At 45.0% G+C, this 26,312-nt stretch overlaps 1 protein-coding gene across 3 annotated transcripts in view; it reads right to left on the minus strand.

Annotated features, from left to right (window-relative positions):
- Nucleotides 1-26,312, minus strand: part of Astn2 (astrotactin 2) — an 839,030-nt gene that overhangs the window by 649,021 nt on the left and 163,697 nt on the right. For all 3 annotated transcript variants that reach the window (XM_071600871.1, XM_071600870.1, XM_071600869.1), the window contains exon 3: nucleotides 5,576-5,960. In XM_071600871.1, the coding sequence (XP_071456972.1) occupies nucleotides 5,576-5,960 (385 nt within the window). The remainder of the gene's footprint in view (nucleotides 1-5,575; nucleotides 5,961-26,312) is intronic.

Raw genomic sequence — 26,312 nt, forward strand, 5'->3', positions numbered from 1 at the left:
TGACATTCAAAACTCCTGAGAACTTCCAAGTTGCAGGCTCTAACCAGCCAGAAAAGATGCCAGCCATGGTGCTGAGTAGCATCTTAAAGCCACCCAGAGGCCAGGTAGTGGGAAGCTCAGGAGAGCCTTGGGGAGGCTCTGTCTGCTGTGCAGACAGCAGGAGGGAACAGGAGGGCTCAGGGCACTGAACTACTTCCCCACTGGCATCAGAGTGAATTTCCATGTTTAACAAAAGATGCGGCCATGATGGTGTGTATCAGTTGAACACCAGCCTTGCTCAGCACAATACCCTCCGGCCCTGGAACTCTAGGCAGTTGTCACTTTGTAATGAAACTTTCTCCCTCCAGTCTCCACTGTTTATCCTCTATTATCTGCAAGTCTGAGCTGAAAAGCAGGTTGATAGAACTCAAGTAGGATGAAGCAGCTTGAATCTCCAAGCAAATTCTAAGTATGAAATGTGCAGTGAGGTTGACCCTTGGTGATACATTTTCAAAGCTGTGGGATCATTTTTTTTTTCAATCATATTATGGTTTAGATGTGGTATCCCCCAAAAGCTCACGTGTGAGACAATGCTAGATGGTTTGGAGGAGAAAATATTGGCTTATAGCCTTAACCTAATCAGTGAGTTAACCCCTGATGGGAATAACTGAGTGGTAACTGGAAATAGGTCAGGTGTGGCTCAAGGAAGTGGTTCATTGGGGGCGTGACTGTGGTGTATATATTTTGTATCTGGAGAGTGGATTCTCTCTTTCTCTGCTTGCTGATCACCATGTGAGCTGCTTCCTTCTGCCATACTCTTCTGCCATGTTGTTCCTGCCTCACCTGGAGCCCCGTGGAACAAAGCTGCTATCTATGGAAGGAGACCTCTGAAACCAAGAGCCTCTCAATAAAACTTTCCTCCTATATAGTTGTTCTGATTGGGTCTTTTAGTCACAGCAGCGACAAAGCTGACTAAAACAATTTCAGATCATTTTTTTTTAATTATACATATTTATGGGTTACAGTGTGTTGGTTTGATACAGGTGTCATATAGACATATATACATATACAATGTATAATGATAAATCATGGCAATTTACATTTCTGTCTTCTTACATATGTATTTCTTTGTGCTGGTGCTATGGTTTGGATCCAAATGTCCTCCACATTTGTGTGTTGGAAGCATGGTACCTGTGCAGCAAGGTGCAGAGGTGGGTCTCTTAGATAATGATTAGATCATGTGACCTCTGACCTAATCAGTGGATTAATCATTGGATTGATATATTAATCAGTGGATTGATACATTGATGGCTGAATGAACTACTGGGAAGAGGGACCTGGGTGATAGAGGCAGGTCACTTGGGGTGTGCCCTGGAAGGCTTATCTTCCTCCAGCCCCTTCCTCTCTGCTTCCTCTCCCCTTCCTCACCATGAGCTGAGCAGCTTTCTTCCACCACATTCTGCAGCCATGATGTTCTTCTGTGGAGTCAGCTGACCAGGGACTGAACCTCTGAAACAGGGAGCCAAAATAAACCTTTCCCCCACTAAGCTGTTCTTGTCAGGTATTTTGGTCCCAGTGATGAAAAGCTGACTAGCGCAGTTGGGAATCTTTGAGTTCTTCTTGTTCTTTATAAAACGTATAATAAATTCTGGTGAACTACAGTCATCCTGCTGTGGGATAGAACAATAGTCCCCATTGCTCCTATTTAAGTGTATTTTGGTATTTATTTTATATGGCGGCCCAGAATCTGCTCACACTTTGCAGCTCTTGTGGCTATGCCCAGGCCACCCCATAAAGGAGAGAGCCTCAAGATTCCCTCCTGGGGGCCACCTGAGGAGACAGAGCACACACCTGATCTGAGCGGTCACTGTCATATCCCATGTTGTGGGAGAGGCACTAGCAGCCACCCCCGACAGGGCGACCGGTTTCCTATCTGAAGTCAAAAAGCCTGTGTCCTGCACTTCCAGGTTCCTCCTTGGCTGCTCTTAATGGAGCCCACTCAAAGGACTGTGGAAAGGATTGTTTGGGTGAGATGAAAACAGGGGAGATGAAGAGGCACAGACACAGAGTGGTTTAGAGGGTGGTCGAGGTCACAGAGCCTTGAACCAAGGAGTGGAATTCCAGTCTGAATTTGCTTCCCTGCGCTCCCCCTGGCTGCCTATTCTCCTGCACCCACCCCTCATTCTCTTTCAATAACTTCTGCTTGGACTTTCTCAATACTAGTGTTGAGAGAGAATGAGAGTCTGGCTTTGTCATTGTTCGAAAAGAGTTCTCCTTAAAGGAAACACAAAAGGAAGAGCCATCCTTACGCCATCATGGGATAGCAGATACGAAAGTGTGCAGACTCCAGGGCATCCCATCAAGGAGAGGAGGCCGAGAGACTCTTCCCCACTTCCCAGGAGCTAGTCTGCACATTCCTGGGATCCAGCACAATCCTGTCCTCTGTGCTGCCCTTGTCACAACCCCCATCATTGAGGTTACAGAGAGAGCTTGCAGGAAGCTGAAATGGAAAAGTTTATTCTATTTAAGAAGCACAGGTCTGGGCCACACATGGTGGTGCATGCCTGTAATCCCAGTGACTCCGAAGACTAAAGCAGGAGGATCACAAGTTTGAAGGTAGCCTCAGCAACTTAGAGAGGCCTGCTTTTGAAATAAAAGATAAAAAGGGCTGGGGATGAGGCCCAATGGTTACATGCCTCTGGGTTCAGTCCCTGGTACCCCCGACCCCCGCCAAAAAAAAAAAAAAAAGTACAGGTCTTGGGAGGCACCAACCCCCAATGAAACTGGTCATCACCCTGATGCTGTACAGCCCATTCTGGCTATGCATGATAGACACCTGTCTAGAATAAACATTCTTTCTGGCCAGAAGTCTGGGGAGTGGCCCCATGGGTCTGGGTTCCTGGGTTAGCTCTGCCACATCTTCACTGAATGGCATGGAGAGAGCTGTGGCCTCTCTTCAAGCTTTGGCTCCAATTTCCTGGCCTTCTCCCCACATTGCATCTCCCAGGAAGGGGTTCACATAATGCTCCTTGCAGGCAGAGGTTCTATTTCCTCATCTCTATCTCAGGTCTGCTCTGGTGTGTGGCACAGTGTAACCACTTTGGAGACTCATGGTATGCATGACAGGAACAGCACAGCATATGGAACCTTAGCTGTGTACTCCGTACTCGACATGTGTTTTCTCACTTAAGCTTCCTAACTGCAGTGCCAGGCAGAATATTAGTATCACACTTTTTAATTAGAGAAGAGGGTGACCTGCCCAAGGTCACAGAGCTATAATGTTGACTGGGAAACTCCACCTCTGTACTCTTCTGTCTCCTTGGCTTTTCTGCCTTTTGAGTGCAGACTCTACCATTTTCCTCCTCACTTGGGAAACTAAGGCAGGTAGTGGAGGAGGAAGGAGGGAGGGGGAAGGAGGACACTCAAACAAGAGAACCATTAGTGACTTGCTTCCCCCATCTGCCTCCTCATTCCGGAGTTTTGCTCTTCTCCATTTGAAGGTGGAGTGTGTGTGTGTGTGTGTGTGTGTGTGTGTGTTTGTGTGTGTGTGTGTATGTGGGGAGGGGGGGAATGGGAAAGAAGAAGGCATGAAAATTTGCCTGTGCTAGATGCATCTTGGTATCTTCCTTTGGTGGTGGTCAGTGATCCTTCCTGAGTTTTCATCTTCAACCCTTCTGCTTTCTTCCAAGTTCTGGTCATTGCTATTAATGTCCTTTGCTGACACTTTAGTTTCTAGCATCTCTAGTCTCAGGACAGAAAGACTGCTTGAAACCTGGGGCTGAGCACTCTGGACCCTGACGGATGCTTGGGTTTTTCTTGATTGACTGACTGATCAGTTCTTTCAATCATCCATCAACAGCTATTTTTAGAGTGTCTACTACTAAATGTCAGTCACTGTGCTGGAAATTGCTGAAACAAAGACTGAGGATCCTGTATTTGCTCTGAAAGATCTCCAAAGGTAGTCTAGGAGGCAGAAAGAGAAACTGGCTATTATTGTATAGTGTGGTAAGTTCAAAGTCAATAGAAAAAAGCAGAACACGGACAGAAGCATCACTAGAAGCATAAGATCTGGCAGAGGGAGGTAAAGGTTCCCATGGCAGCTGGAATTTGAAGAGACACTGGACAGGATTGTTGTAACTGGATTAAGCAGAATCTCAGAAGTGCAACTGAGACTTAGGGCCTGTGGTCTACAGAAACCATTCTTGGGAGATTGGCACTACTATTTGGGTTAGGTATTTTTCATATATTTTGTATGTAATTTACATTAGGTATTCAGTGAGGAAAGTAGGGCTCAGGAGGTCGAATTCCCATTCTCCCAAAATCACATTGTAAGTAAAGGAGGCAAGATTTCAACCAGGGTCCATATGACTCCAAAATCTATTCTCTCATCCACTGCAAGAGTCAACATCCTACCTGAATTTACTGGTTTCATAAACATCTCTCTGTTTTTTATGCGGCCGACACTGTTCCTATTTGCACATGCAGTATCATGGAAACATGAGCCCGAGAGAGAACCCTAGGAGCAAAAAGAAGAATGCAGAGTCCAGAGATCCAGGGCTGGGACCAAGCAAAGAGGGTGCTTCTAGGCTCACAAGAGAAGGGGATCCGTGTTTCAGTGGCGTATCCAGGCCAAACCTTTAACTCATCACCATCACTAGCTTCATAAAGATGATGAATAAAAAAAAAAAAAAAGGCAACCTTTGCTTTGGTAGCATTTCTCTAAAAGAAAATCTTCCGGCTCCACCTGTAAACAAGTTGGAGCCAGAGATGCTTATAAAAACAAATAAAAACACATCCTGTGCTTGTGCCCAAATGATCATCGGTCCCTTAATAGGACAAAGGAAATGGGTCTTTGCTACATGTTTAATAAAGAGTGAGCAGTGTTAGTCTTTACAAGGTCCAACAGGAGCCAGAAACAGATGCACAAAACAAAGGTGACCTCAGGCTGCATCAGCAGGAGCTGATACCTGGCGAGAGGGAGATCTAAGTCTGATTTTTGCTCAGCATCCAGTGTTCCCACCTGGGTAAGAAAAAATGTCAGCTCAGGCCCTAGGCTCCTGGATCAGAAAACCGAGGCTTTCCATTTAGAAGATGGTGGCCAGGAGGAAATGTCACAAAGCATTTCACATGAGACAGAAGAAGAAGCTGGGGATGCTCACTGACACTGATTTACAGAAGTTACACGGTGCCTTTTCTGTTGTCACAGTTTCCAAGAGCTTCCCTGGAGAAGGAAGATCAGATTCTCTTTCTTTATGGTCAGGCAGGATCAAGGACATAGACTGCCTTCCCATAGTGATGTCCAGAAACAGCATGAACTCTTCCTTGAATAGTAAGGCTGTCAAGGGAGGTATCTAGAAACCCTGGGGAGTACTAGACTGCATGCTCTGTCATGTCACTCAAAACTTCCACTCCAGGAAAAATGACATTCTTTTTTCCCTTATTATTGAATGGACCAAAGAAGACAAAATGATAATCTAACAGAGGTGGATCATAAATACAAAATGATTTATTCCCAGAGGACACAACCTCTCTCCCCAAAACCCATCTCCTGAATCTCTTCCCAATCGCCAAAATGTCCCCTGAAGAATGGACTCACCTTTCTTCTCAAAGTCCACCTTTTCTTCGCCTGGCCGTCCCAAGCTGTCCAAGGTGTGGGTCACCTGGCTGCCAAACTCATCCTCCCGGGAGACGTGGTTGGCCCGCCGGGGCGGGTCCTCCTCCTCCTCATAGTCATAGTCATCCAGGATGGGGGTCTCCCGGATGGGCACTCCGATGACAGAATTGTGGGCCTGCAGCCGGGAGGAGCGGAAACTCTCCCGGGCCTGGGGACCCAGGAGCACTGACGGGATGTAGTGGATCTCATGAGTGGCTTCTGTGCTTGCGCTCTTCTGGGGGATGCGGCGGCGCTTCTGCCAGCGCCTCTGGGCGTACAGGGCCACCGTGAACACCAGCAGCAGCAGCAGCAGTGCGATGAGGCCACCCTGGTGCAGGAAGGAAGAACAAGCAGATGGATTATGGCTCTTTGGGGATTTTCCCATCCTTCACCCTAGGTCTAGATCCTTGTGTTGTGTTCATAGAGCTAGAGAGACATTGCCTCCAAACCTGGCTTTTCACCACAAAACTGTGACCTTGGGCAAATTGCTTGACTCCTCGGAGCCTTGCTTTTCAAGGTATAATGGATAAATAAAAGTCCTTGCTCTTCTTGCTTCACTAGGTTGGCATGAGGAGGAAATGAGATGGAAAATGGCCATGTCAGAGCAATCCAGCTTCCTGAATGTTGGGAAATCAAGACTGTGAGCCTGGACTCTGCCTCCCAACAGCCAAGTGACCCCAGGACAGTTGTTCATGCTCTCTCAGCCTTGTTTTCTTATCTCTACAAGGAGTTCACTGAGGGATCGAGAGACAGTAGCCACTCCTACATCCTGCTACAAATACAAGAGAGCGTTATTCAGTCAAGCATAATTTCTACATAGTCTATATTTTTTTCATCTTCAGAAATACTGGTCTTTGAGTCTGATTCTCAAGAAGGGACCTGGGACAAAGTAGGTGCTCAATATGTATTTGCTGAATGAATGAGTAGATGGATGAATGGATTAAAGTGTACCTTTGTGGGCTTCCTTGAATCAGAAGCTTAAGGTAAACAAACTGAAGTTTATCTTTAACATATGCAACTCTTTAAATATTTGGGTCTGCATATCAGACATTAATTTGAAAAAAAAGCTAATGCATGCATAGTCATATTTTTCATGATCCATAAGATTCATGCAGAAACCTGGTCTGCGTGTTCCTTCAGGGCAGGGATATTTCCAAGACAGGTCTGTATCAGGCACCTGCCAGGTGCTTGAAGTGGAAAGTCTGCCTTCTCCTGACCCCATACCTCCTCTGTACCAGAAGCATATCTGTGGATGGGTTGGTCCTCCTTGGTTTCCTTTTGTTTCTACACATTATGTGGTGTTTCATGTTGGGAAGCTCGGGGCCCACTTTGTTGAGTCCTGGCTATAGTGATCCCTAGACTCAGGAAGGGGATACCTACTTATGTGCAAGAGTGGGCAAGGCTCTGAAATTCAGAGGGTGAGAAGCAGAGCTAGTCTTTATTTTGATGTGTTTATTTTGGTTTTTTAACCTGAAGCCTTTATACTTAGGACTCTGAGTGATCAGTTTGTTCTCTTGAACACGATTGGAGACAAAGACAATTCCTGATAACTACTTATACCGTATGTCACAAAGAAGTTACACGTTCATCCTGAATTCATCATCTTGCAGGTAAGGAGGCGACTGCTGTTGGTTGATACCCATTATGGTCAAGAAGAAGCCTATTCACTAAAATGGTCCAGCCATCCTCTGATTACCCAGATCCTGAGAAACTATTGTGCTTTTTTTTGCAAGTGTTCACTAAGCTAGAATTCAGCACCTCTACTGAAGGTGGGGAGTGGGAGAGGGTAATAAGCTAAAAGGCGGTCAGGTAAGGTGGACAGCACTGGACCTTTGACTATTTCAAGATCCCAAGGGATGTTTGAGTGTCCGAAATTAAAAGCCAATAATGCAAATTAAACAAAGGCAAGTATATGTATATATCTATGTGTATCTCTCTGTGTGTATAATTTATCAAATATATGTAAAATATTGCAGTCCAAAACTTCCTTGGAGAGGGAGGTGAGATGTGAGCCAACGGCTGTGGGGTACTTATTAGTGCCCAACACAGGGTAAACACGAGATGTAGGAAAAATTTTCAATCACTGTCCCCACAAGGTTGCTGTGCAGAACAAATCTGAAAACAGCTGAAGCATTCCTTACAAACTGAAGAGTGCTGTGCGTAACAGAGGACCTCAAAAGAGCCATGTGGCTGCCTCTGTCCTATTGGGACATTTCACCCAAGGAAAGCAAATGGGTGGCTCAATAGCAAGAATAGACTGCATTCAGGATCCACCTGCATGGGCCCTGGCTGTTGTCCTGACCCTTGTATCTATCTACTCCAACTTCACCAGCCTCCTTTGCCAGGGCAAGTAAATGGAAAAGCAGGAGCAATCCATCAGGGCTCAGCAGGCCATGGTGCCCAGCCTTTGAGCATCCTGCAGGAGTGAACACAGGCCTCTGTGATGCAGAAGATGCTGCAGAAAAGAAGGGTGCTCAGGAGGGAAGAAAGAACATAGGGAAAAGGATTTGAGTCTTCAGAAAGCAAGTGAAGAGAAGGCCAAAGCTCCAGGGGTGGCAAGCTGAGGATCTGCTGGCCTCAAGGACAACCTGATGCCAAATCCAATTTGGGCTGTGCTCGCTCTAGGGATGCCCAAGACAAATAAGGCCAAAGAAATAGCTCAAAATCCCTGAAAACAAAAGTGCCAATCTGTTAGTTAGAATTTGTTTCTGTGAGACTGTAAGCTGCACAGGTGTGGGTGTGATTCATTTTCTCTTCTCCTTATGGAGCTGGGAATTTCACTAGGCAGGGATTGTGGAAGAGATAGAAGAGGGGAAGCGTGGCCCCCATCTTTTCTGGGGTCTTCCTTCTGCAATCTCTCTAGGCAAGATCAGCCTGCTCCTGTTCAATTACTGACAGTGAGTCTCAGATTCCCCAGGCAAAGGCCAGGCCAGGAGAAGTCACGGGCAGAGTGGTGCAGCAGGGAAACACGAGTCTGGGGCATGCGAGCCCCTGCCTCTCCGTTGCTCTTCCCTTTGACAAGTTACCATATGTTACCTCCTTGTGCTCTCTTTAACGTGAGGCTGGTCTCCAGGAGGGGAGCTATGCTAAGGACTGGAAAAGGCAAGAGAAGCCCTGGATGAAGGGTTTGGTGCCACAAATATCAGCCTCACACCCTCGGCTTCCCTAGGCCTTTATTCCAAACTAAAATCTTTACTCCATCCCCAGGCTTAAACCTATTTCCTACCTCCCCAGGGCCCTCCAAGCCATGAGCAGACTCCCTGGCCCAGCACCTGAGGTCTCACGCTACCTGGATCCTTGCTTCTTCCTCATGCCTCAGCTCCCCATAAGTCTCACTTGTCCCTGTCACACACTAACACACCGAGGGAAGAGCTTTCCTCAAAGTAGGATCCCCCATGGTCTCTGCTTACTGCTTGCTCTCTCAGTCCGGAATTTTCTCCTTTACTCCCTGTAGTGGGCTGAATGGTGGCACTCAAAGGTCACATCCTCCTGCAATCTCAGAAGGTCACCTTATTTGGAAACAGGGTCTTTGCAGATATAGTTATATTAGGCCATACAGGACTAGGCTGGGCCCTAAATCCAATGACTGGTGGCGTGATGATGGAGACAGAAACTGGGGGGATACATCTGTAAGTCAAGGGATCATCGCAAGCTTCCCCTCAGAGCCACCAGAAGAAGCCAACTCTGGCTGACATATTGGTTTTGAACTTCTGGCCCCTGAGATGTGAGAGAATACATTTCCTTAGTCTCAAGCCACCCAATGTGTGGCAATTAGTTATGGCTCCCCAGGAAGCTGACCTGCTCTTCTCATCTGCCCCCCACCCACAGCCCCCAGCCTTCGAAGCATAGAAATCAATTCCTCAGGCAGCATCTTTGCCTCTTCAGGTCAGGGTGACCCCCAGAGTTATCAGTGATCTGGCTGCTCCGCTGAGGTCTTCGCATCTGGTGGGCCATTTCCCACTTCAGGTCCTGAGCTGACATTCACCAGAGCTTGCTCCACAAAAGGTGCTAAATAAACCACCAGAAGCCTAAAATTTTGACCAGACTGGCTAGAGGGAGGCAAAACACACGTCTTCAAACTAGTTCTCACCCCCGCATCCACAGGGCTCCCGATCAAAGCTTGGAAGGCCCCTTTTTGCTGTTCAGTCTTTTCCTGTATGCTAGTAACTGCAGCCGGTTGGCTTACACACACAATATCAAAAACGGAAAAATTATAGAGTTGAAAAAATAAAAGCACCCTGAAACCACCCCACCAAGTTGGCCTTCTGGAAAGTCAAACTTAGAATGCCATTCAGCCTGGCCTCATTTTCATCTATTTTTCATGTTAAAATATCCAGGCACGGGAGAAGGAGCCAGAGAAAGGAAAGAAAGGGACAATGTGGGGAATGCTTTATTTGACAATGTGTCATTCGGAAACTGATTATTTCTGTCTCCGGCCTTTTTAATATTCCCTCACAACGGCCAAGCCGCAAGGGGATTTGGTATTCTAAGACTGGATTTATAATACTCTGTTCAGCAGTGATAAGAACACGGGCCTTTAATCCTCAGAGCTGTGTACATGCATATTCTCCCAAGTAATGTCCTTCCCTTCCTGCCACTTGTTTCTGGTCCTTGGCAGACAGCCCCACGATAGCTGTGGACTGGGGATCCATGGGGTATTCTATCTGGTGATTTGCCGCGTGATAAAGATGGTAGGGAAGGGGCCTGGGTCTCCAAGTCGTCTCTGAAGTTTCCTCCAGGTCTCAGGTCTAGGTTTCTTAGAAAATAGACCAAATCCTAAGTATTACAAATAAGGAAACTGAGGCTCAGAATATACAAGTGTTTTGTCCAAAATCACAGAATATCCTACAAAGATTTTGGAGGCAAGAATATGCAGCCAGGACCCTCCAAAGTTGCTAAGAAACATGTGAATCATGACAATTTGGCCTATAGAATAGCTTCTTCTATGGGCTTCTATTTCTCTCCATGGCTGTCCCATGTCCCAGATTTCAAAGCCTTTCATCGTGATAATTCAAAAACATGCTGAATGATCTCCTAGGCTTTATTTCCCCTCCCCCATGAATCTCAGACCATCCCCCCTACCATAACTGGAGCACAGCTAGAGACAGACCCCTCCCTACTGAGTCCTGCATCTTACAGCTCCGGGTCTTGTCAAGCAGGCCTCCTTGGTGTACAACCTAGTCTCAAATGTAAGCTTCTGATATGCCCTCAAGGATCCAGAGATTTTTTTTCAAGCAATATGTCAGCAAAACCAGATGTTTACCTAGGAAAAAGTACATTGAACACTGACCTGAACTAAGGGGACCATTAAGGTTGCTACTGTCAGTGGGCTAGGACGGCGGTTCTCAACTGGGAGAAATTTTGCCCTCTGGTTCACATTGGAAACTGGAGATATTCGTTGGTCTCAGCTGGCAGGGGCAGGAAATGCTATTGGCATCTAGTGGGTAGAGAGAAGGGAAACTTTCAATGCCCTAGAAACACAGGAAAGTTATGTATGACAAAGAATTGTCTGGCACTAAAGACCAGATTACACTGAATGGAGAATCTCTGATCCAAAGAAAGAGATGTTGAGACCTGAAGCTAGGGCAGTGGAGGTGTGGAGTCAGCTAACAAGGTAGATTAAAGACATATACAAAGGATGGAAAGGCTTGTGTTTGATTAGCAGGGAGGGGGAGGATGAAGGAGATACCAAGGATGACACTGAGGTGTGGATTCTCTCACTGGATTAGGAAGGAACCTTTCTATGAGTTAACATTTTTCCTGGATAATATCCCAATGGGTTATGCAAGATCCCAGTGCTTAATTGAATGAAGAAATATGTTTACATGCCTAAATTATTAATTTAAAAGGGAGACAAATCTAAAATTACAGATAAGGATATGTATGCATATGCATGTATATGTGTGTGTACATATTCACATTTGCCAAAGTATTCCCACACCTGTCTTTATGTGTCTACAATTGCTACACTTCATACATTTCTTTGCCCCTAGACAGATATTGGGTGACCTATTTAAGAAGGTCCCTTGAAGAAAAATAAAACAGATTTTTATTTTAAACAAGTCATCTGCTTATAATGTATGTATTAGAGACATTGTTTTATTCTCCGGGATACTGCCAAAGGAATAAATTAAAAACACAGTGTGGTTCTCTGGAATATATTCATCCCCCACCCACACCTCTCCAGCTCAATTATCCTTAGTCATCTGTAGACCAGATCAGAAACGAAGCCAGATCCTACGAAAGCACTCTAAATCCTACAGAAATTTATCAAGTGGACAGCTAATGAGCACATAGTATCAGTGTATGCCCAAGAGTCAGTAAGACATGGCTTTGGTCATGACTGTACTATATTTTAGTTTTTGGTTTTGAGGTAGTTACTTGAGATTCCTCAGTTTTCTCATCTGTTAATTGTGTTTAACACCTAATTGAGAACGTTTAGGGAGAATTGAATGAGATGGCATTATTAAATGCTGTCAGCATAATGCTTTGCAATTAGTGGGGTTCAGAAAATATTAGCATCCTTTCCCAAAGGGAAAACAGTTAGATACACTGTAGGGTGAAGCCCCTTCCACCATAGCATGGGACATTCCCAGCTTTATTCCTATTATAGGTTCCAAGATGTGAGATTGTGACCTTGTCCCTTTCCTTCTGTGTGGCAATTAGGTGAAATTGGATGGTTTCCAACTTGTTCCAGCCCTAACATCTTCCATTAGAAAGACAAAGGTGAACCTGAAAGTGTTTGGGGGAACAGATGAGATACATGTGGCTATGGCCTCCTGCCTGACACTGCAGGTGTGGATGCATGTTCTAAAGTTAGCCACTCTGCTTCTGTGTTTTTGATCACCCAGCTCTCTCTGCCTGAAACGCCCTTCCCCCACTTCTTTGTCTAGTCCTTTAAGCCTCAGCTTCATAAGTTCTCTGAAATCTGCCTTCTCTGGCTGGGTTAAGTGCCCACCTGTTAGGTCGCTCTGTCACTCATGCTTCATCTGCCAGAGCACGCAGCACAGCATAAGGAGCTCAACTATCCCCCCCCCCCCCCCCCCCCCCCGTCACCTCAGGGTCCCTTGAGGGTTTTCTGAATCAGCTCTGTTTTCCCAGGACCTAGCTCAGGGTCTGACACCAAGTAGGCCTCATTATACATTTATTCTATTTCTAAATTGAGAAACGATAAAGAAAATAATGGTTATTTATTTCTGCATGAATGTGAATGGCACATGATAACTAGTAGATCCTCAATTACTTGTTGAAGGAAAGAATGAATGAATCCATTATAAATGTCTCTCTGAGGGGAGGTGATTGAAACACACTTGCCTCTGTCTGGCAATCCTCCATCTGTACGTAATAGAGAGCTGAAGATAATTCTCAGGGGCCATTTAGCTCAAATCAGTATCCCACTCCATATCCTCAGGTGGCCTCTCAAATTCCACCTCCAACCCCACTCTGATGATGGATAGAGGGAGAGGGTGGGAGAGAGTATCTTGAAGAGATTGATTTTCTTCCGATTCTTTAGTTATGGAGATAAACAGATGAGCTGGGTGATCAGAGAGTAGTTTGGCCCTCACTCATGGGTTTGCTCATTGACAAGGGACAAGAGCATACTTGGAAGCAAGCTGACCCAAGTTCAAAGTCTTACTCTGCCACCCGCCCATGATGCGACCTTGGAACACCCTGGCTGTGAAGCTCAGTTTTCACACCTCTAACATGGGGATAACACCGTTCGCCAAAAAGAGTTGTTGTGGGAATTAGATGAAATGGCATAGACTCACATGTCCCTTGACCAATAGGAAACACTGAAGTCACAATATTCTTTGGCTTAACTGTTACTACCATTATTGTTACATCCTGACCCTGCGCCAGTCCTTCTGCCTGGATGTAGGAATATACAGATATGCCCTTGAAGAGCATGCAGTCCATTTGGGGAAATAGATAAGTAGGCAGATAATTACTGTAATGCACAGTTTGATAAGCTCTATGCCAGAGGGAAACAGTAAGGAGCAAAGATTTTCTCACAGCTTCCAAGTGCAAATCATAGAGGAAGTGGGAATAAAAAGACTTCCTTGCAATTCCAATTAAAGGCAAATTAGAGAGGGGAGGCCTCCCCTCCAATCAAGTACACTCATAACCGAGATGCACAACGAAAGCATGGGGTAACCAACTAAACAGCATGGTGGCTGGTGGATGAGGAACCTGCATGTCACTTGCCAGCTGCAGGACCTCAGTCGATGCAATGTCCAGAGCCTGGGTCTTTTGATCTGAGAGTGGAGGATAACAGTCTCCACTGGGTGATGTATCCTGAGAATTAAAAAAAATGAATGCACAAAAGAAATGAACACACCAGCACTCGCTGAAAGCCGGTTTAGGCCTGGGTGGAGCTCAGAGGAAGAGCAAGCAAGAGGTCCAGAGTTCCATCCCCGGCACCATACGATATGGACAAATGACGGTTTAAAGACTTCTGGCTTAAGAAAAACAACCGCAAGAAGAAATCAGAAAACTTCAATCTGCCTTGCCCCCTTATTAATGAAGGAAGTCAGCAGAGAGCTCACAGGTGGCCATACCAGCCAAATAAGCTAGGCATTCTTCATTTAACAGATGAGGAATATGAGCCTCCCGAAGGTAACTCTGTCCAAGGTTGCAAAGTCACTCAGTGCCAGGGCACACATTTGGTTCCAGAACCCAAAGTCCATCTGCTGCATGCGGCTGTGATGGGCCTTAAATGCTCCCTGTGTCTGCAGAGTGGGTGGTATATGGAAACTGTATCCATGGTTCAGGGCATGGCTCCCTGGGAATGCAATCTAGGCTCCCAGGTACAGGAAGAGATCCAGTACCCTGCCAATAATAGCTTTCTGATGGGAAGGACAGCTGAGACCGGGAAGTTGGAGGCTTCCAAGACTGTGATTAATATTTAGTATATGCAAAGTAAGTTTCACACGGGCAAGAAGCTTGCTGTTGGCACAAGTCAGTCTGATGCTGGCTTCTTTAGAAGTCATAGGTAAAGAAAAGGAGATTTGGGACAGCAGCAAGGCAAGGCTAGACCTGTCACTAAGATAGGCCCATCAGTGAAATCTGCCCTTTTGGCTCCTGTGGGTAAGGGCCCTCCACTTTTGTCTCCATCGCAGGACCTCCACGTGCATCCTCACTTTAACTCTCTTCGTGGCACTTACCTATCCTGCCATTACATTACACATTAATGTGTTACCTTTGTTTACTGTCTTAATGGAGTGGGATTTCTGTTAGTAACAGACATAATGAATGCTACTCTATCTTCAGTACCAAGAACATTACTTAGTGTGTTGTTAGTATTTAATAAATATTGAAGCCCCTTAGGGAAAAACGCTGAGTCTGAATCACTCTGTATCCTGCCCTCATCCTGCAGTATAGGGTTGTAAGAAGGAATAATACTTAGTGAATGAAGAAATTATTATTGTTGTTCCCTCTTAGTTCCTGGGGAAGGGGTACTAATCATAGGGGCAGCTTGAAGGCAAATGGCTGGTTACTTCTCTCTGCTGTTGGGATAAAGGGAAAAATTTGGACTGCATCCAAGCTTGATCAATCATTTATTTATTTATTTATAAATCCTCTGAGACTCTAAGCCAGAACGTAAAGGGGTGAGGGGAGGTCAGATCCAAGAATTCATCCACAAAAGGCAAGTGGATAGCTATATCTATTTGCTAATACTGTTCATATATATATATATATATCAGGATGGAACTAATGAAATTTTAAGTGAAAGGGAGCATCCATGAGGTAGCTCAAAGGGCACTGAATTTGGGTGTAAATCCTGTCTGATTAGCTGCCATTCATTTTACCTCACTGAGCCTTACTATGTCTTCCTTGTTCCTCCAGCTTTAAAAGGATCCTGATGACAGCTCTCTTTATGTAAGGGCCCCACTGAGAATCATGTTTATAAAAGACCCGCATATGTCACAGGGTGATTTATACATATCAGTGTTCAATACAGTAAGTGTCATAAAAGAGAGAGAAGAATCCAAACACCACCAGTAACTCTAGCAGAGACTGAGACCACAAAAAGCAAAGCTGCAAATCCAGAGGATTTCCAATATTTCTGATACTTTCATCATCTATCCATCAAGCTTCTTCAAAACCTATTACAAGTCACACAATAGGAGTCTCTTAGAAGCACTGTTTTGCTGCCATTTTCCAGCATTGGTGATGGAGCTGCCAATTGTCTTGAAGGCATGTTGCGATGGCCTCAGGATCTCCCCCACTGGGACTGATCAGGAACACCCCGGGAAAGTTAGTTACAGGGGCAGAAAGTCAAGCACGGGAAGCCAGACAATGAGAAGGGAAAAGAGAGCAGACTCAACAGGAGGCTGTCTTGTGCAATAACAGGAGCAGGCAGCAAAAACTGGCCAGGGTCCTTGCTGTGCCCCCCAGGGTGGACTAGGCAAGATTCACCCTTTCCTCTCCACTTTCCTGCTCCATGCCTCCTAGGTTTGTAAGAACATGGACTTCAGTGTTTCCTGAGTCCTCCGAATTAACAGAGAACTGCCCATCCACCTACTGCCTTACTCTTAAGAACATTCACCACTGAGTTCTCCTCCACCCTTGCCAACAGGTCAGGCAACCCCCGGAAAGCCAGCAGGCCATGCTCTTTCCTGATTCACTGAAAATCCCAATTATAACATTGATGGCTGCCCCCTTCACACCTCACCACCATGAGTGCTGAACATCTCAAAGTCTATTCCATCAGACCTTGCTGTCACACATTGACTGCCCCAAGGCAGATCTACAACCCCTCTCCTCCCCATCCCAGATTCCACATCTAAAGCCATCCAAGTCCCTTCCTTTAGCAGTCAGAGCTCAGCTCTCTAGATTGAAAAGTGTCTATAGCTCAAGTCCAGGGTAAACTACAAGGACCCAGAGCCCTAGCACACTGTAACCCAATGGAATCAGTGATAGCTTCCCCAAGCCAAGAAGACAGCCAATCCAAGAGGACATATCATTTCAGAGGCTATCAGAGCCTAAGGTAGAAGCACAAAATTGGGGTGAGCCCAGAACTGTCTAAACTGCAGGTGAACTGGATATGGATGAAGTTGATCTCATAGCTACAGGATTGAATGCCAGGTCACAGAGTCACCTTCTACTCATATTGGCAAGGGGCCTGGACCCACTCAAGTACAACTAACCTGGGCTTGGGGGATCCTACAGAGCCCTGTGCATTATGAATCAACCAAAATGTTCTGGAGGAAGAGATGGAGGCGGGACAGGGACCGCTCTGTAGAAAAATCCCTATTCCTAAACCTCCCATTGATCCTGGGCCTCCAAGGAAATGGAGTACATTAATTTATTAGGGCTGCTTTAAAAATTGCCACAAAGTAGGTGGCTTCAAACAAGACATATTTATTCTCTCATAGTTCAGGAGATCAGAAGGCAGAAATGAAGGAACCAGCAGGGATGTGCTGCCTCCAGGGACTCAAAGGCAAAACCCCCTCCTTGCTTCTTCCAGATGCTTGTGGCTCCTGGAATTCCTTGGCTATGACTACACCATTCCCTTCTCTGAGCCCACCTTCACATCATGCTCTTCTCACTGTGTCTCTCTGCACTCCCTCTTCTTCATCCTCCTCTTCCACAGACCCCATCCCTGGGTTTGGGCCTGCCTTAAGCACAGGATGATTTCATCTTAAAATCTGATTAGGCCCATAAATACCTGATTTCCAAAGAAGGTTATATTTAAAGGGTCAGAATGGACATGAGTTTGGAGGGGACACTATTCAACCCCCTTTGCCAAGGAATGATATTGAGGTCCTTATTTAGATCTAAGCATCTCTGAAGTAATCCACAGTAAGTAAACTGAGGACATTCAGCCAGAAAAGAAAATGACCAAGATGGGAACTTGGGAATTTGGCCTCTTTCCTGCCCCTGGTGGCTATGCTGAAGAGAGGAGCAGTGGGTGTATCCATTGTGGGAAGGCAGAAGCAGTAACCATGCAGAGGAATTGCACAGAGATGGCTTCAGACTGGAAGTCACCTAAAATAGACAAAGTTCCTTCCTGTCATAGCAAACTCATTCACTCTTTAAGACAAAGTCACAGCTTGCATATCATTTCCTTGGCTTTTCCAGAGAGAGCTGATCATTCCCAGACTTGCCTGACCCTGAAGACTTCCTGGGCTTTAGCTATCCTGCAGAATCGTATGTCCAGGAGGTTTTAATCCAAGTCATTGGCTAAATCCAATGACTGGTATCTGTATATATTAGGAGGAGAGGGTGTAGAGAGGCATGGGGGAAGCTGGGGTCAGAGACTAGAAGGGTGCTGTCACAAACCAACCTGATAGTGCTGGCCTAGCACTGCCAAATCATGGTTGAAGTCCAGCAGGAGTTCACATCCCAGCCATGGCACTGTCTCGGTTTCTGATCACAGGAAGGTGGACTGTTTCTCTGTACCTCATTTCCCTCATCTGTGCCGGACATTACAAGCTGTAGCATCTGCTGTAGGATTACATGAGGCATTTTGCAGAGTGACCAACAAAATGGAAATTCTTGCTAAGAGGCAACCATGACCAGAACCAAGGGAATGGCCTTTCTAGTAGTTCTCACCCCACTCCTTGGCACATATTTACCTACATGTGTGCCTCCTCTGCTTGGCTTTTCCCACCTTCTTATTATATCTGTCAGTATAGCTTCCCAAAGCTCAGACTCTGAATCTGCTAAATCTGAGTTCAAATCCTAATACACTCTTGTAGCTGTGTGGTCTCTTCCACACAGGTCTCTTTCTTTATTCCGTGTCTAGAAAATGGGGATAACAAACAAATCAATCTCATGAGTTTGTACAAATAAAGTAATCAATATATTGATCTGCATAGATTTAAAACCCAAATGGAAATGCATGTGAAATTTTGGGGAGATAGAAAAAGAAGTAGCTCCCTATCACTGGATAAGTCCAAGTCGCCAAGAATTTAGGGTGACTTTGTAAAGGGGCAGATAGGGACTTAAACCAGCATCAGGCCCAGTGAAAGCCAGAATGTGGGAACTTAATCCTTTTAATGAGATTTTGGGCAGGTCATTCATCCTCCCATACTCTTCTTTCCTCATCAGTCAAGTGGCAAAATACAACTTCCCTTACCTGACTCCCAGAGTAGTTGGAAGACTCAAAACAGGATGAAGCCCATGAAGAGGCTTTGAAAATTATCAATTTTATCAATTTACACATAAATAGATGTGTGTGCTCACATACACAATATTAAAACATGCTCTCAGACTACTGCTATGCTACAAAGACTGAAGGCTGATTAACACGTTTCTGCTCATCCTTCACCATCCAGTAAAAATGTCTTGCTTTTATTTATTTGACTCAGATCCTGCAATAATTGATTCGATAGATTTTAAACAGAAAAGGAAAGAGTCAAACAAACAAACAAAAAGGGGCAGAGAGGCATCTGCTGTGAGTGGCGGGCACTGAGACTGAGCAAACAAGGCGACAGCAGTTTGTGTTTTCCATTTATTTTTACTCTGGATTATTGAAGCTCATTCAGGGTAACTGTGGGGATCATGACCTAACTCTGTAAATTTCTGTTTCTGTAATTTTTGTCAGCCATAAATTTTATATGCGTGTGTGTATGTTCATGCAAATTAAATGCACAATTGATAGGACTCTTCTATTATAAAATGCTGTTTATATCTGTATTATGAACTGGAGATGCCTAAAAGACACTATCTGGACTAGTGCAGTGACTCCCCACCAAAAATGTTAATACACCATATCTTCTGTGCAACAGGATGGAGTTTTGGGAGCGTGTTGTATGCAAAGGCTGGGCAGCAGGAAGGGCAAGTTAGAGGAGAAGGTAAAGACTATGTAACCAGGCAGAGGGCAAGAGGCCAGAGCCAATCCCTCTACGCCCCACACCAGAAAAGACAGCAGTAGTACCCAGCTGCCTGCCTCCAGCCTGAGAAGGGAGCCGTAGGCAGGCACAGATTGTGTTTGGGTTGGAGGGTAAAACTAATAACTCAGTGGAGAAATATAGACGTGCTTGGCATTCAGACCACCTCGTCATGATCCCCTCTCTTTTTGCTCCTCCATGCCCCTCCAGCGCCAGCTAATCCCTCCCAAACCAGCCACGTGCCTCATACCCCTCACACCATGCTGAGCAGATGCTCAACTAGGTGGGGAAACCCAGTGGAGACAGACACACTCATCTTTTTAAACTAAAATCCCACTTTCCAAATGTCAGAAATCCATGGGAACACAGGTGAGCTGACGTTGTTAGGATTATGAGTGCTTTTGAACCCTTCCCTTTGAAAATGTTTAATTGGCAACCCATTTCTGAATAAAATCATAAAAAGAAATTAGCTGTTCCAGTTCAAATGAAGGTTGAGAGTCCGAAATTCTAGAGCTCCATGGAGCAGACTAGAAACATAATAATCTCTGGTTTAGCAAGGGGGAACACCAGGACTAAATGAGGGTAAGGCCTTTGTCTTGGACCCTGGGATCTGGCTCCTTGCTGGTCAATTCAGAAAACTGTTTACTGATGATTCATGTATTACTGATTTCCAGGGTTTTCGGTAAGAAATTAGTGTGTACTGTTTTGCAGTGTATTAGAAGAAAAAGTGCTAAATCCCATTTTCAAACCTATTGCATGTCATTCATTGGCAATGACAAATCATATTTAGTTAAATAAATCAGTCCTCACTGGAAAACTGCAAGGTTGCTGTTAATATACCTATTTTGCAGGTGAGAAAACAAAGAGGCTAAACAATTTGTTCCAGGTAACAATATTAATTTGTACCAGATCCATTATTAGAAATCAGACCTGTAAGAGTCACTAGAAAAATCTGACAGTTTCTCCTGCCCTCCAGAAAACTCTCCTCCCATTTAAAAGTGTATGACTGTCCACAAACAATATAAAACAAAACAATAATGCTTCCACAGCACTAGGGTTTTAAAGGCTTTTCCTCCTAGTACCACATTGGAGCTACCCTGCATTCCATGGCTGGACTACATTTCGTGGCTGAGGGGTTCAGATGTTTGTCTTACACATAAATTTAAGCAAACTCCAAAAATCTCACAATCAAGATAGTTAATATCTCAATGCAATATTGTTTAAAGAATCATAATTAATGCATTATTGAGCTTTGAAGCAACCCTTTAAATTCTAGGTTCACTAGGAGTGAGGCACTCATTACCTTACCCTAGCCTGGTCTTGAGTGTGAAAATAGGGAGAAAATGTATTTTTGTACCGGTTTTACAGATAAGGAAAGCAAATCTCAGAGACAATCAATAACATTTCCAGGAAACTAAAGGCAGGTTTTGAGGATCTGAACTCAGAGGACTTGAACTTGTTTTAATCTAGCTGTAGGCCTCTCGACTCCAGGGAATGTAGAGATATACACGTGATGAGGCTGTATGAAGACACGTCCCACTGGGTATACTGAAATACTGAGGAATAGCCACCAAATAAGTTGTCCAAAAACCTGGGGCTACTGTGCAGCAAACTTGGAAATAAACAATTCAGATGGAGTTCCATATCCCATACCACCTCCCACCATTACCAACACGTGAGCATTACCAGGTTCTCAGTAATATGCCAAACTCCGAGGTGCTGAATGAGACCATGGACAGCCACAGTCTTGCAGAAGTATTAATGGGGCTCTGTGGTTACTGCCACCCTGGGGAGGTCACAAAGTCTTCAGTCCTGGGCTGAAGAAAGAAAGGCTGGAAAGACTCTGGCACTGGGTGGGCACTGAGAAAAACTCCGCACTATTGGTTGGTTGGAAACTTGTCCAAAAAAATGTGTGTGAAAAAATGTCACAGCATAGGAGAAGGAGCTCGGGGTTGGACATGGGATTCTGGGGCTGGCCCTGACACACGGGTCTCACTCTGCACCAGATACAATCTCCACGAGGGTAGAAGTGTCATGTGTGGACTACTTCCCAGCTCTAGTGCCTGAAACAGGGCCTGGCTCATAATAGTTGCTCAATAATGGGTGAATTTCACAAGACAATGGAGTGTGAGGAGCCCTAGTTTCCAAATATGACTCCCAGTTCTATCACTGATGCCTCGAGCTCACAAACTCATTGCTTCTTGGTGGTAGAGAAATCTAGAAAGAAATCTGGGAGACACTCACTGATTTACATCTAGTGACTAACTGAATAACTTAAGAGAATGAACTTTCTTCTCTGATTCTCAGTTTAGTCATCAGGGCAACAGGGAGGTCAGTAACCACCTCCGAGGACTGTTGTAAAAGTTAAAGAAGCTAATAAATATATAACGTTCCTGGTACTAAGTGGTAACTTAAAGTCATTAACTATTATCCTTGGAGTTGCCAAGTTGCCTCCCTCACAGGTAGAAATACACAAAAAGGAAAAATAAAAACATGCTCTGTTTACATTCAAATTTAAAATCATTTCAGTCTTTTTCAGCTATAAGATATTCCATAACACCCAAGTATAAATCAGACAAGGAATTCTTCATAAAACCTTAGATACATCACTTGGTCAATGGGGCCACTGAAGCCTTGCTTTTTCCAAGATCACACAGAAAAAATAGCAGCCCTCAGATTCCTGAAACTCAAGCTGATCTTGTTAAGGGACAGACCAATGCAAATGGTGAGAACATGAGGTTAAGAGAATAATTCTATAAAATGGACTCATCATATTGACTCCCATATGCTTTCTTTTCCAAGAAGCAATTTACCTGAAGCCTTGCCTGGCCTAAGTAAACAGGCCATGTCATATTCTCAGCAAACCATCTGTTATTTGCAGGACAAAAATAATGTTGATAAGAGGAACCCATGTTACCCCAAAGGGGGAGACTTTTGTGACCCTTTTCATAGACCAGATCCTGAAACTCAGGGAAATAAGGATAATTCCTCCTAACCATGAAATTTGTAAGAATTTATCGTTAAGAATCCAATTAGAATTTGTCAGCCTGGGCCAAGGTGACCTAGAGTTGTCGTGGCAGTGGGGAATTGAAAGTCTGATGTCACCTTGCTATCAGTCAGAACTCAAGAAGTGGACCTGGGTGGGACTCTGAAAACTTCCCTGGGATCTCCAATAAATCTGGAGTGCAGGAAAGGCACATTGTCCCTGTCTTCTCTGAGAGGACGCACTTTCTCCCTTGAGAGTATCCCCTTTTCCTTTGTCTATCCCTTTTATAAACCCATGCCCATTACTCTGAATGACATGTTTGAAATCTTTCTGATTTGATCATAAGAACTGGAGTTCAAAGGCGGGGTCTTCGCATTGCCTCAGCTTCCTGGTGGGCCCCAGTTCTGTAACATTCTTTTCTCTACTTAGGTAACCAACAGTCCCTGTCACCTTGGCAGACAGCATTACTGCAGGCAGCCCCAAGTCCCTGCACTTAAAGCAACCAGTTTTTCTCAGGCATCCCCCAAAGCCAAGCACGGGCAAGGCACTTGGGGCACAGAGATGGATAAGAAGAGGCCCCTCCTCCCCAGGAGGTTAAAATTCATGGAAGGGAGCAGAAAGAGGCTGTGAAACCTGTTCACAGGTTTCCCTAATAAGATCCTTCCTTGCTCCTTTGTTCCCTCTCTCTGTAAAAGGCCCAGGGAAGCAGACAGATGTTGGCAACATCTGGGCCACTGTTGTTGGGCAGCAAGTGGCTCTGGGCTGCCACTAGAGAAAAGAAGCTGTTAGTGTTAGGAAGAATAATAAAGAGCTAACATTTGCATAGGGCCTCCTCCTGTTTCCAGACTCATTCCCCCCTCCATCCCATCCCCCGCTTATTAGCATAAGCAATGCAGACAGAAGCTCCCTAATAGCAAAGGAGAACCATTTTCATTTCTCACAAAAGTGATGCTTCCAGCTCCAAATCACAGAGCTCACAGGGGAACTAAGGGACAAGCGGTCATATGACTGGTGCTCAGGATTTTGCACGGACCAAGTGTAAAAATAAATGCAGACCTTTCTCCAAAGTTGAAGAAAGCTTTGGGTACACACTGGCTACTAGGTATAGAGTCATGGTATGCTGGCCTCTTCTTTAATTCTTACAGGCTCGGCATTACTTTCATCTTCTTTTTATGGATGCACAAGTTGAGACTCAGAGAGTTTAAATAATCTATCATGGGAACACTGGTGAGTAAAATGAACTACTGGTCAACTGGGTGGTCCAGTGACCTGGGAAGAATTGAAACACCAGATTCCTTGTACTGTTCTCCCCTCAGACTGTGTGGCACACTGATAAGTGGCACGACCAGGACTTCAATCCCTAAATCAGTCAACTCTGGATAGGACCCTGTGCCTGAAGATAGAGGAGGACAAGGGAAGTCCTAAAGGAGGAGGAACTAAGCTTTAAATCTGTGTTCTTCCCAGACAAAAAAAAAAAAAAAAGACCTTACAGCCTGAAGCAATGGCGTTAACGGGTTATGTGGGCAAGTTCCCAGAAGATGAGGTTGGTACATCTAGAACAGAGTGAGGGAAGGAAGAGGAAAAAGGCACAAGCCTTGGATATACTGCGGAGCCCGACAGCAGAGGGCTGAGAGGTCAGGAGGACAAGAATTAAACATAGCGGTTGCAAATTCAGAACAGACCCTAGAGCTGCCCCCAGACACACCCTGCTGACTTGCCCAGGACAGATAAATCAGCAGGGTTCTCTGGGAGTCACTCCAGGGGCCTTTCTTCAGTTCTTCCAGCTGGGGGCCAGTTCTTCCTCTCTGATATGGATTTTAGATGGGTTTCTTGAATTTATCAGTCTATCCTCCATTTTGAGGATGAGGATCTGGAGCCCAAGAAAAGGAAGTGATTTGCCCAAACTCCTGCATCACTCTAGGGCTCCACTGAGGATCCAGCCTGGACTTTCTGCCTTCCTATAGTATATTATTCTCTCCGCCTTGTTTTCCATACAATTACAATGACAATTCTCCAGCATGATGCCCCCACTCTCTCACTGACTCTGGAGTCCCTTTGCAGTTCTCCTTTCCATCTAGCTGTTTTGGACTTCCTCTTTGTCTACCCTAAAAGAGCCACTACAAGATGAGAGGGACGAAAGGACAGTTCTCTCTATGCCATCTGCCTTTTCCAAGCCTAAGGCCATTCAAAGCCAGTGGGACCATCAGCTCTGACATGAGCGGAGACAAATAAACAAAACTCCACCGAGGTGAATTTGTCCTTTTGATGCTTTTCAGAGTTGACACCGTTGCTCCTCAGAGTGTGCAGGATTCATGAGTTGCTTCTAATGGATTAGTTTGGCTATGCTGTCAGCTAGGAGGGACGTTGACAACTGCGCTCCTATGATCTGGGGGTACCTTCTAAAGGAGCCATCGTGTTTCATTCGAGCTGGAGGTCATTTTGACATTTGTATCCCTGCAAACAGTGAGCATCTCCTGAAGGGGGAGGCCAGAACACAACTAACTGCTCAGCACATAAATGAGGACAGGAACTGGCTGTAATAAAAGAGACAATAGGGACTGGTAGAAACTGTGGTAAATCAGAAGCCACGTGATCTTCCTAAAGGGCTATCTGCTACTGAAATCCAGCTGACTGTTACCAATGAAGAGTGTGGACGAACTGTAAACAGAACATGCAAAAGTCCCACACATGCAAACACACACCCACAATCTTTGTTTTCATATGAAACTGAGTTTGGGTTACCATTTTTTTTTTAAACTGGGTGGCCCAATTATGGACAGAGACTCATCGGTGGCCTAGATACAGTCTTGGGATCCCAGTTTACAATCTCTGTTCTATAGGGTCCAATTACTTTCATTTAACTTGGAGCTAACTTTGACATTCGCATTACTATAAATCCTCTTAGAGCGTGTTTCCCATTTGGAATGGTTCCCCTGGACTTAGCCGACATCCTGCTAAGCATTCCTATAGATCGCTGGACTGAAAATTGGCAAGTTTCCACCTAGAGGCTGTAACCTATAAATATATCTCAAACTTCCATTCCTTTTACACTCTGATGGTGGATATAATTGAGTTTCTCCCTGTACCAAATGAGCTCCAAGTCTTTAGTACTCAATGTGCTTAATGGAGGAAACTCCGGAGGAGGCTGGAAAAGCAAGAATAACATGGAAACGAAACAGGGATATGCTGGTTGGAGGTATCATAAAGGTTTTATCGCCTCTTGTTAGAAGGCAAAAGCGTAAGTAATGTTATCATCTTGCCCTCTGCGTAATAAATGTTTTATGGTACCCTGCCTGGCTACATATATATAGGTAGCCTTGGAGACATGGTTGAGGGCCCAGCCACTGCTGGGAGTCAATTCTCAAAAGGAGACAGGAACACCTAAGGATGATTGGAGTTGATGCTCAGTTGGAAAGTCTGCTCTCTCAGGACGTAACTAGAAGGCTGCCCTAAGGGAGCCCCGCAATCCACATTATGTGGTCCCCCGTTGGTGTGCGGAACCTGCCAAGTACTGCTGGCACTGCCCAGAGCAAAAGCAGGTTTCAGAATCCCCCAGGGTACTTAGCACTCTGCATTCCCTTCTGGATGGTTCTGCAGGGGGAGGATTCTGCACTAATCCCAGGCTTCTATTTTGCTTGTTGATTCATTCTTTCATTTATTCATTCATTCAATAAATACTGAATGATCCATCGTCGTCATCACCGTCCGCATCAACGTCATCACCATAATCACCATTGTAATTTATTTAGAGCCTTCAATTTTTCAGGCAGCCTGCATTTGCGTAGATAATTGCCAACAATTCTTTCAAGAAATCTGTGAGGGCATTATTTCTATTCCCTTCTCCTAATAATGAAAC

Source organism: Marmota flaviventris, chromosome 13 (assembly GCF_047511675.1).
Source record: "Marmota flaviventris isolate mMarFla1 chromosome 13, mMarFla1.hap1, whole genome shotgun sequence".
In the NCBI taxonomy this organism is placed as follows: Eukaryota; Metazoa; Chordata; class Mammalia; order Rodentia; family Sciuridae; genus Marmota; species Marmota flaviventris.